This window comes from Amia ocellicauda, chromosome 12 (assembly GCF_036373705.1).
Source record: "Amia ocellicauda isolate fAmiCal2 chromosome 12, fAmiCal2.hap1, whole genome shotgun sequence".
Classification (NCBI taxonomy): Eukaryota; Metazoa; Chordata; class Actinopteri; order Amiiformes; family Amiidae; genus Amia; species Amia ocellicauda.
In genome coordinates, this window is record NC_089861.1 from 36,759,836 (window position 1) to 36,772,237 (window position 12,402).

General features: G+C 39.1%; 1 protein-coding gene across 2 annotated transcripts in view; it reads left to right on the forward strand.

The window, feature by feature from the left end:
• Window positions 1–12,402, forward strand: part of xrcc1 (X-ray repair complementing defective repair in Chinese hamster cells 1) — a 145,868-nt gene that overhangs the window by 47,551 nt on the left and 85,915 nt on the right. For both annotated transcript variants that reach the window (XM_066719475.1, XM_066719476.1), the window contains exons 8-9: window positions 2,177–2,336; window positions 10,613–10,841. In XM_066719475.1, the coding sequence (XP_066575572.1) occupies window positions 2,177–2,336; window positions 10,613–10,841 (389 nt within the window). The remainder of the gene's footprint in view (window positions 1–2,176; window positions 2,337–10,612; window positions 10,842–12,402) is intronic.

The window sequence follows — 12,402 nt, forward strand, 5'->3', positions numbered from 1 at the left end:
CTGTCAACATTGTAGGGGATGCGTCCCCTATGCCTATTGATCCGGGCATACAATATTGGGGGGGACAATTTAATGTTTTATCAACATTGGAGTTGCCCCCTAAACTTATGCCTATGGTTCAATTTGTCAATTTTTAGAACATGCAAGGCAACAAAAAGTATCATTCCATAAACGGGGATCATTCCTTAAACGTTGTAAAAACTTTTATTGGAACAATTAGTATTAGACCTTTAGATGAAAGCTTAATTTTGGATCCAACATTTACCACTGATCAGCAGTTCACAATCACTGCCGCCAAGCAAACAGCTGAGCAACGCTACTGATTTAATCAGGAGATTATATATACAATTTATATACAGGTACACAATCCCTTATCCGTAACCCTTGGGTTAAGATGCGTTTCGGAATTCGGAATGTTTCAAATTTCAGAAAGGTATTACAGTATATGTACTATGTATTACGGTAACACCACAGCACGGTCTGTGGCAGAACCCTGCATACAAACTTAAGTTCAAACATATAAATTCATAAAATAAAATAAAACCTAAAACTTCAAACAAAAAAGCAAACAATATGGGAGAGCACCTGATGCTTTTGTTACTTCTAGGAGCAGTGAGTCAAAACTGACACCACGCACATCTGGTTTTTAGAGCTTTTCGAATTTCGGAATTTTGGATAAGGGATTGTGTACCTTTACGCAATTAGGAACCTGTTCACCAAATAGAACTGTGTGTAATTTAATAACTAATGGGTCAAGGAAAATGAATGAATTGTAACAGCTGGTCTACTAACAGCTGTAATTCCTACACCGTTTACCCAATTTGGATGTAACTAACCTCAAATGAAAGTCTACACTTAAAACACATTGTGTTTCCTGTCAAATCCATTGTGGTGGCTTACACAGCAAAAATTATGACAATTGTGTCACTGTCCAAAGATTTATGGACCTAACTGTATATACTGCTCATCATTGGTATAGCTCCAGTATACAAAGTGCATTCCTCATACTAGTGCTGAGTTTTAGATTTTAAAAGTATAATGTTTTTGTATTAATCAGAACAAATGTAGTGCTGTTTCCTGGTGTTCTCATAAAAAAAATACTGAGCTAAAGTCTATATCCAGATACTAGGATTCTGATGTACTGAAGGTGTGACATTTAACTCAGTTTCTCCCTAAATATTGGAAAATTATTTAAAACCTTTATATACATCAGAAAAGTTACAGAATATGTAAGTAATAACACTATGTAACACAATTTGTGTTACTGGGTAGTAGGTGTTATTTCCTTATTGCTTATGCTTCTAAAGTAGAGAAAATGGCTATTATTCCCCACAAACTATGCTTTTGTGACCAGGACAGTGATATTTTGAAATGTAACTATTTCCAATGATAAAACGGGCGAATTTGTTTCTTTTCGTTCACATAAAGTCAGAGAAAAACAACATATGAATCCAAATTAGCATGTATTTATACTAAAGTAATACAAAAATGACTACAAAAGATTTAGACTACTCACTTCTAAATCTTTTGTAGTATAAAAATATTTCACAATATCAATAATAATTAATGCAACCTAAACATATGACTGATACTATACCGTAGTACCTTGTCATGTACTATAATATAGTATTACAAATACTACATTACTACAGTTCTACAACAAATACTATACTATAGTATACTGTATTACCTTGTGATGTATTATAGCTAGTACTACAGTAGTACAACACATACTGTAGTACACTTTATTATACCATAATACACTATTATACTACAGTATACTGTAGTAACTTGTGATATACTACAGTACACAGCTATACAGTAGTATACTGTGAAATACTATAGTACATAATACTATGGTACAGTGTTGTATACTATAGTATACTCTATTACTTTGTGATGTATTATCAATATTACTACAGTACACAAAATACTATAATACACTGTTTTATACCATATTACACTTTTATAATACATTATACTACAATACTACATGTACAGTGAAACATACTGCTTACTGTACTAAAACATACTTTCACATGCAGACAAAGTTTCTCCAGGAACTTTAGCATTCTAGTATTAAAGTTGCTTTTTAATGGAAAGACAACATTTAAATTAAACATTAGCATTTGTTAAGTTAAAATAAATAAAGGCTCTGTCTTATTCTCTCACTTAGGTCTCAACTCCTGGGAAGAGAAAATTTGAGTTTAGTAAAGAGCGTCAGGCAACCTCTCCACCCCCCGCAAAGAAACCCACATACCAGAATTCCCCAGAGTCTGAGGGGCCCTCGCAACCTAAAGCCAGCCCAGCACAGTCATCTGCCAAGAAATCCAAAGGTAAGGAACCAAGTAGAATCCAAACATTGTCCTATTGTTCAGATTGGGGTCACTGTCTGGACTGAGGTTCTGGAGTGTTTGCCATTCAAAGGGTTAATGGGCAAGACAAAAGATTTTAAGTGCCTTTCAACAGGATATGGTAGTAGGTGCCAGGCATGCTAATTTGAATGTGTCAAGAACTGCAGTGCTTCTGGGTTTTTCATGCTCAACAGTTTCCCGTTTGTTTCAAGGATGGTCCGTTATCCATATAGCCTACGGCAGGCAAGTGGTCAAAAATGGCTCATTGATGAAAGAGCCCAAAAGAGGAATTATGCAGAGCAACACATAGGCTACAGTTAGTCAGCTGACAGTGCTGTGCAACATTGGTGCCAGAAAACTCATAAAAGAATGCACAACTTGTCATACCTTGACATGAACAGGGTATGACTGCTGACGACCTAAACTTCTTTCAGCAAAACACGAGAAACTGCGGTTGCAGTGGTCTAAGGAACCCCACTTTACACTGGCCAATTGGAATAAGCATTGCGTAGTTCAGTGGTTCTCAAAACTTTTTTAACCAAGTACCACCCCTGATCAAAGCATCCAAGTACCACCTACAAGTCACATATTTTGTCTTGGTTGCAGTGAGAGCAGAGAAACCTTTCTCGCAAAGATAGGTAGTAGGAAAAGGCATAAAAAAACGCACACCCTTTAATGAGAGGGCTGGGTAGTCATTCTGTCTTTGGATCCAGAAGTTCAGTAGTGACAGTTGTTTAAATTCTGACATCAAAGTATCATCAGATGTTAACTCGAGCAACTTCACCTGTACAGGACAGATCCTCTGGTATTCCTGTGACATCAACAGTAAAGGGGTTCCTGATCTACTTTGGTGTGGCCTCTACTAGAAAATACTCTAATGACTGTTCTTCCAATGACAAAAGGTGCACAACAGTCACAAACTGCAGCATCAAATGCCACACCATATGTGTGCAGATGGTTCTTCAGAGTAGGGAAAGCAGAGACATTGCCTGCCATGATTTTATTAACAAAAACCTGCAGCTTTTTCTTCATAGCAGTGATCTTGTCAGACACATCACAGATTGTTAAAGAGAGCCCCTGCAGTCCCATATTCAGCTCATTCAAACATGAGAATATATCAGCCAGGTAGGATAATTGTACCAGCCATACTGGATCATCAAATAGACTTGCCAAAGGAGATTTCTGGTCATGCAGAAACATCTGTACCTTGGAGTGCAGTTCAAAGAGCACTCTACCCCTTGATAACCATCTCACTTCAGTATGTAGCAAAAGCTGCATATCTTCACTGCCCATTTCATTACAAAGCACACTGAACAGATTGAATGAATTGGTTGGACTTTGTTCAAATTCACTACTTTTTCACCGCCTCGTTCTCAACATGTGTGTCTGATCTCATCTATCTATTAGCTGGGATCAAATTCAAATTCAAATTGCTTTATTGGCATGACAGTTGTACATTAGTATTGCCAAAGCATTATCAGAAAAAAAAAAAAAAAAAAAAAAAAAAAAAAAATATATATATATATATATATATATATATATATATATATATATATATATATATATATATACATACAGTGGGGGGAAAAAAGTATTTGATCCCCTGCTGATTTTGTACGTTTTCCCACTGACAAAGAAATGATCAGTCTATAATTTTAATGATAGGTGTATTTTAACAGTGAGAGACTGGCTAGGCCACTCCAGGACCTTAATGTGCTTCTTCTTGAGCCACTCCTTTGTTGCCTTGGCTGTGTGCTTTGGGTCATTGTCATGCTGGAATACCCATCCACGACCCATTTTCAATGCCCTGGCTGAGGGAAGGAGGTTCTCACCCAAGATTTGACGGTACATGGCCCTGTCCATCGTCCCTTTGATGCGGTGCAGTTGTCCTGTCCCCTTAGCAGAAAAACACCCCCAAAGCATAATGTTTCCACCTCCATGTTTGACGGTGGGGATGGTGTTCTTGGGGTCATTCCTCCTCCTCCAAACACGGCGAGTTGAGTTGATGCCAAAGAGCTCGATTTTGGTCTCATCTGACCACAACACTTTCACCCAGTTCTCCTCTGAATCATTCAGATGTTCATTGGCAAACTTCAGACGGGCCTGTACATGTGCTTTCTTGAGCAGGGGGACCTTGCGGGCGCTGCAGGATTTCAGTCCTTCACGGTGTAGTGTGTTACCAATTGTTTTCTTGGTGACTATGGTCCCAGCTGCCTTGAGATCATTAACAAGATCCTCCCATGTAGTTCTGGGCTGATTCCTCACCGTTCTCATGATCATTGAAACTCCACGAGGTGAGATCTTGCATGGAGCCCCAGACAGAGGGAGACTGACAGTTATTTTGTGTTTCTTCTATTTGCGAATAATCACACCAACTGTTGTCACCTTCTCACTAAGCTGCTTGGAGATGGTCTTGTAGCCCATTCCAGCCTTGTGTAGGTCTACAATTTTGTCCCTGACATCCTTGGACAGCTCTTTGGTCTTGGCCATGGTGGAGAGTTTGGAATCTGATTGATTGATTGCTTCTGTGGACAGGAGTCTTTTATACAGGTAACGAGTTGAGATTAGGAGCACTCCCTTTAAGAGAGTGCTCCTAATCTCTGCTCGTTACCTGTATAAAAGACACCTGGGAGCCAGAAATCTTGCTGATAGATAGGGGGTCAAATACTTATTTCACACATTAACATGCAAATCAAATTATAACTTTTTGTTTGCTGTTATTCTGTCTCTCACTGTTAAAATACACCTACCATTAAAATTATAGACTGATCATTTCTTTGTCAATGGGCAAACGTACAAAATCAGCAGGGGATCAAATACTTTTTTCCCCTCATATGAAATTATGAAATAACTAGTAAAATTTTATAAAATGGAAAGAGAGCGTTACTGTATCTTCTGTAACTATGTTGATTCAGGCTCATCCATACTAGAAGGAATAATAGGTTCATGCATAGAGAGATTCCAATGTAAAGGGCCAAATAAAATTGTGAAAAGTGAAATGCAAACAAGTTTTAAAGTATATAGACTATGGAACATTTACCTGACAAATTCTCTGTTAGCCAGAAGATCGCCACTATTGTTTGCCAGAACAGCTAATTTGCATATGAAAAGTGAACTTTGCAGCAAGTTTGCTGTTAACATTCACCACGTTTGCAGAAAGTTTGCAGAAAACTCGCTATAGTAGTTTTCCAGAAGGTGTGTGTGTGTATGTGTGTGTGTATATATATACATACTCTCACCTAAAGGATTATTAGGAACACCTGTTCAATTTCTCATTAATGCAATTATCTAACCAACCAATCACATGGCAGTTGCTTCAATGCATTTAGGGGTGTGGTCCTGGTCAAGACAATCTCCTGAACTCCAAACTGAATGTCTGAATGGGAAAGAAAGGTGATTTAAGCAATTTTGAGCGTGGCATGGTTGTTGGTGCCAGACGGGCCGGTCTGAGTATTTCACAATCTGCTCAGTTACTGGGATTTTCACGCACAACCATTTCTAGGGTTTACAAAGAATGGTGTGAAAAGGGAAAAACATCCAGTATGCGGCAGTCCTGTGGGCGGAAATGCCTTGTTGATGCTAGAGGTCAGAGGAGAATGGGCCGACTGATTCAAGCTGATAGAAGAGCAACTTTGACTGAAATAACCACTCGTTACAACCGAGGTATGCAGCAAAGCATTTGTGAAGCCACAACACGTACAACCTTGAGGCGGATGGGCTACAACAGCAGAAGACCCCACCGGGTACCACTCATCTCCACTACAAATAGGAAAAAGAGGTTACAATTTGCACAAGCTCACCAAAATTGGACAGTTGAAGACTGGAAAAATGTTGCCTGGTCTGATGAGTCTCGATTTCTGTTGAGACATTCAGATGGTAGAGTCAGAATTTGGCGTAAACAGAATGAGAACATGGATCCATCATGCCTTGTTACCACTGTGCAGGCTGGTGGTGGTGGTGTAATGGTGTGGGGGATGTTTTCTTGGCACACTTTAGGCCCCTTAGTGCCAATTGGGCATCGTTTAAATGCCACGGCCTACCTGAGCATTGTTTCTGACCATGTCCATCCCTTTATGACCACCATGTACCCATCCTCTGATGGCTACTTCCAGCAGGATAATGCACCATGTCACAAAGGTCGAATCATTTCAAATTGGTTTATTGAACATGACAATGAGTTCACTGTACTAAACTGGCCCCCACAGTCACCAGATCTCAACCCAATAGAGCATCTTTGGGATGTGGTGGAACGGGAGCTTTGTGCCCTGGATGTGCATCCCACAAATCTCCATCAACTGCAAGATGCTATCTTATCAATATGGGCCAACATTTCTAAAGAATGCTTTCAGCACCTTGTTGAATCAATGCCATGTAGAATTAAGACAGTTCTGAAGGCGAAAGGGGGTCAAACACAGTATTAGTATGGTGTTCCTAATAATCCTTTAGGTGAGTGTGTATATATATATATATTGTGCTGTGGAATCACTGATTATGACTGTAGTCAGGGCTCGAAATTAACGTCGTCCCGGCGACGATAAAAAATATGTCTGGGACGGTTCAATACAGACTTTGGGACGATTGCGGGACGATAGGCCATAGAAATATAAAATGCATACACCAGTGGTTTAACTGGTACTAACTGTCTGGCTAGACAGTGTTATGTAAGTATTTAGGTTATGTAAATGTATAATCATTCTAAAAAAGAAAGTCAACGTTAGAGTTCAATTGCAGGTTCAGGTTGTTAGTGATTGCAGTTGCATCAGATCCTGTGATTGATTAAATAGCTGGGCTGTGGGCCTAGTGAGTTTACAGTTTGAAAATCCACTGTTGTTTTTAGCAGCATTTGTTTCAGAAGGATAAGACCAAGTATATATCCTACAGAAAAATCATGGAGTAGTTGCAGTGGTCTGAGTTGAGCAGATGGAGATGGAAATGCTGACTTTTCCAAGCCAGTATATATACTCCATTCATGCCTTGGTTGAATACTGGTCTTGGAAAAGCTGCTGTGGTGTGCTGTTTTAACAGCTGTTGAGTTGCAACAGAAGTATCAGCAGAGGATACAATTTTGTCTGGTAGAAGGAAACTTACCAGCAACTTGGTATTTTTTCCAGCCAAAGGTAAACACCACCAGATATACATAAGGGTGCATAAATGTGTCATGAACATGTTATAACATGACATTTATTCAGGTAATTAATCAATCACAATAACAAAAGCTAATCCCACACTTATATATAGTCTTAGACAGGTGCATATGATGGAAAAGGATCTGGATAGAAAAAACATGCTCCCACACAGTTTCAACTTGCAAGTGTTATAAGGTCTTTGACCAAAACATTGCATTCAATTGAATTATAACACTTGCCAGCAGAGACAGTGAGCGGGAGCATTGTTTTCAAATTAAACAATCAATATGCAATATCATGGCAGCTAATGGTTATCTGTATAAACACACTAAACTAACACATGAGAATGGGTGTTAAATGGTGACACATTGTCACTCTTCATGCTCCTCTTGCTCTTCACTGCTACTCCCTTCTCTTGGTTTCTGCACGTCATTAAAAGTCATTACATTTAAAAGTATTTTCTTAATGCCCTTAAAAGTCATTAAAATTAATGTTGTCATTAAAGGTCATTGTTTATAAGCTACAATGTAAAAGTCTGTTTCTCTCTCGCAGCTGCACTATGACCACTGCTCTTGCACCAGCGCATAACCTGACACCTGCCTTATCAGCTAAGAGTGCCAGGGTTGAGAGAGGCCCTTTGGATTTGGTAAAAATTATAATCTCTAGGGATGATGACAGACAGTAATGTCTTTTCAATTGGTCAGTACCATGCACGCCATTAAAGACGCGATGTAAACAAACTGCACGTTTCTCTTCAGCAGAATCTCCGCTACACAGCAAAAAATGCACGTCTCTGTCGCAAATAATTTCAACATAAATTAATACGTAGTAATTGATGAATACTTATCTAACACAACAACGTTGTTAAATAAATATCTATGTAAAAATTCATTATTAGAATTAGGAAATGGCATAATAATTTCAAATTAACTATAAAGATTGTGACTATTTATTTATAAGGGAATATTTTGCAATCTGTAACTGACCGACCAATATGTTTTTCAATTTTTATACATTTTCATTCAATTGCCAGTTTAGCAATGTGAGCTGCAACGACAATGCCTTAACATTAGTGTCCTTGTGACAATGTTTTCCGGTCACAAAAGCGAAATACAGAATGTGTAAGACCTATCTAGCTAGCTAATTTATACAATCTACTTGACTAAATGATTTACTTTTCCACATTTCCAAACCACACTCAACACACAGACTGCCGTCTACGTTCGGAAACACACCTGTGTGTTCGAGTTTGAGCTAATAACAAATGCATAGCAACAGCTGGCTGTGTGTATAATATGAATGTTTTTGTTGTTCCGTTTTCCTTTTATGTCATTGCTAGTTTTGCAGATGGGTGTTTGGCTTTTAGGTGGGTTAACATTCCAGCTGTAGATTTTTGGTAGTTTAATTGCACTGCACATATTATACCCGTATGTGCTTCTCTGTAAGAAAGCCATGGAGCGCGTTGTAGATCTGCATTGCACAGATCTGCATAATTTCACCGATTGTGCGTATATGGACTTTGTCGATGCAACAATTTTAATTCGAAAACACTTTGATCCAGGTCATTAAAAAGTCAGTAATTGTAACTATGAAAAGTCATTAAAAGTAATCATCTTTCCACATCCTTAACCTGCAGGAACCTAGCTTCTGCTTCATTACTCTCCATGAAATATGTCCTTCTGGACCGAAGGTTGTCCAAATGCCATATATTAAAAAAAAAAAAATGATATTGCGGATTGCCCAATACGCTAGGAGAAATTAAAACAAGTTGAGTTCCCGTACACTTGTTGGCTACCCGCCAAAGTGGCTGGTAAGATTGACAGATTTACCCGCCACTGGCTAAATCTACCTGCATTTGGCGCATGGCGGGTGTTAATTTTATTCCCTATATCAGTGATGTTCAATCTTTGAGGAGATAAGATAGTGGTGCTCATTTCCTCCACAAACATGCCATCTGCTTTGATCGGCATCTGTTCACACCATGGGCTTTCTTCTCAAACACTCAAGAGGGACCTTTGAGGTCAGGGGGGTGTTAATTTCCTTCTCCTTATGTATAGTGCCTGTTATATATCATGAAATTATGCTTTTTATTTAACCTGTTTTTTTTGTTTTTTTTTAACTAGACCAACTGTCATGTTCGGAGTGGTTCAACATTTTCCCAAGTGTACTCAGAGTAATAATTTCTTAAATCAGATCCTTTTAATTAGTTGTAACATTAGGGGTTTTAAGTTAAGTATAGCATTGTATAAGGAAATTATCTTATTAAGGAACCAACTAGTTATCAATTACACAATTGGAAGTGAAATGTAATTACTTCAATTAAGGGTTCAATTAAGTAATTGAGAGCTCAGTTAGAACAATTGCAGATGTGCAAAGCTGGTAGAGACTTATGCACATAGGCTTATGGCTGTAATTGCTGCCAAAGGTGCCTCTACCAAATATTGACTGATGGGGTGATTACTTATGCATTCAATTATTTTCTGTTTTGTTAATTAGAACAATTTGCAGATTATATTTTTCACTTTGACATTATGGACATGTGTTGATCAGTGGTAAAAATTCCTGATTAAGTGTTATGACCAAAAAAAATGTTTTTTTTTTTTTTTTTTCATATCTGATCTAAAAGTTATGTATAACATTGAATCCCTTGACCCTTATGAAACCATTATATACAGTACAAATAAATAAAATAGGTTAACAAATTGCACTTATTTGTTCAATACATGATTGTATGGCAACAAATTTCAAAAATGCTTTTCCAAGAAAAAATCTAAAAAAATGTTTACTAAAACATAACTTATGTAATGTTATTCCTCAGTTGGAATATTGTGCCCCCTCCCTTTTTTTATCCAGTTATTAATTGTCCATGTAAATTCTTCATTCTGTAATTATACTGTCTCTTATTGTTTTCTACAAATTTGTTTGTGCCATGTTTCTTGGAAATTATTTTTTTTCCTCTTTCATACCCACACAGATCTAAAGACGGTTCATTGTTTTGTTGTTTATGTTAATAAACTCAGCTCACAAATTAATCACCTCAGAGGGATGTAGCATTGTGCAGCTCTCATTAATAACAATGTAGAGCTCACAGGTGTCTGGTCAGTTTTTAAGTGTGTTCTCTGTCTACCTCAGCCATCCCCTCTCCAGTCACAAAACCACCTGCACAAGAGAAGAAGATGCTGCAGAAGAAGGAGAAGAAGGCAGACCCGTTTGAACGTCAGGAGTTCAGTCATCTACTGGAGGGCACCATCTTTGTCCTCAGTGGTTTCCAGAACCCCTTCCGGGCCGAGCTGAGGGATAAAGCCCTGGCCATGGGTGCGAAGTATAGGCCCGACTGGACTCCAGACTGCACACACCTCATGTAAGCCTACATAACCATAGGGACTGTTTATCCAATGCGCTTTCGCACATTTTGTCATGGTTGATGCTCCTTTGCCAGTAACTAAAAGTCTACAGTGGATTTTATGCATTTCGAAAATTCAAACAACAGCCACTTTGAGACTTGCCTTTTTGTAATGCTGTCAATGACCCTTGAAAGGTCATTTTACATAGCCAGTAGGTGTCATGGGCCATGATCGTAAAACCTTTGCAATCCTGGTAAGATTAAATCTATTTTGTTTAACAAAGGAGAAATAAAAACACTAACAAGTAATACAATTATTATTATTATTTATTTCTTAGCAGACGCCCTTGTCCTGGGTGACTTACAAAATATAAGAGCAATACAAATTGCAATAATACAGTGCAGTTCAAGGCATAATACAGTTTACAAATTTAGGATTAACACAAGTGTATACGAGATATACAGTAAACAATATATAAGGTCTTACATCCTAGATTGTAAAAGCTGATAAGTGTAGACAAGATGTTAAGCCAAATTTAAGAGCTAAAGGAAGGGGAGCATAGGGGAAATCAAAATTAACGATACAAGTAATAGTAATGCAAAGGCAAGACTATGACAAAACGTTGTATAAGTGCAATCTTACAGTTGAATGAATGACTAAATTACAAGTACAGTCTGAAAAGATGTCTTGAGTAATCGCCGGAAGGAGATTAGGGACTCTGTTTTGACTTCAGTGGGAAGGTCGTTCCACCACTTAGGGGCCAGAGATGATAAGGAGGGGGCTCTGGAGGAAGGGGAGTGGAGAGGAAGCAGAGTTAGTCTTCTGGCCCCAGAAGACCACAGCGGTCAGGAGGGGATGTATGGAGAGATGAGGGTCTGAAGGTAACTCGGTGTATTGTGGTCGAGACAGCGGTAGGTGAGGGTCAGTATCTTGAACTGAATACGTGCTGGTATCAGGAGCCAGTGGAGGTAGCGGAGCAGTGGAGTAGCGTGTGCGAATCGGGGCATGGAGAATACCAGACGAGCCGCAGAGTTCTGGATGAGCTGGAGCAGGTGGGTAGTAGTTGCAGGCAGGCCGGCCAGGAGGGAGTTGCAGTAGTCCAGGCGGGAGAGGACCAGTGACTGGACAAGAAGCTGAGTCGAGTAGTTGCTGAGAAAGGGTTGGATTCGTCGTATGTTGCTCAGGAAGAATCTGCAGGTGTGTGTCAGCGTGGTGATGTGCTGAGTGTAGGAGAGCGCAGGATTTGAGGGTGACTCCTAGGTTCTTAGCGGAAGAAGAGGGAGAGAGTGTCGTAGTTTCCAAGGGGATTGAGATGGAGAGGTCAGCAGAAGTTGAGGAAGAGGGGCGAAAAAATAGATCAGATTTGGAGAAATTGAGCTTGAGATGGTGTGAGTGCATCCAGGCAGAGATAGCAGACAAACAGGAAGAGATGCAAGAGGGGATGAGAGGGTCAGAGGAGGGAAAAGACAGGAAGATCTGGGCATCATCTGCTTAAAAGTGGTAAGAGAAACCATAGGATGCGATGAGGGGACCCAGGGAGCGAGTGTAGAGAGAGAACAGGAGGGGGCCCAGGATGGA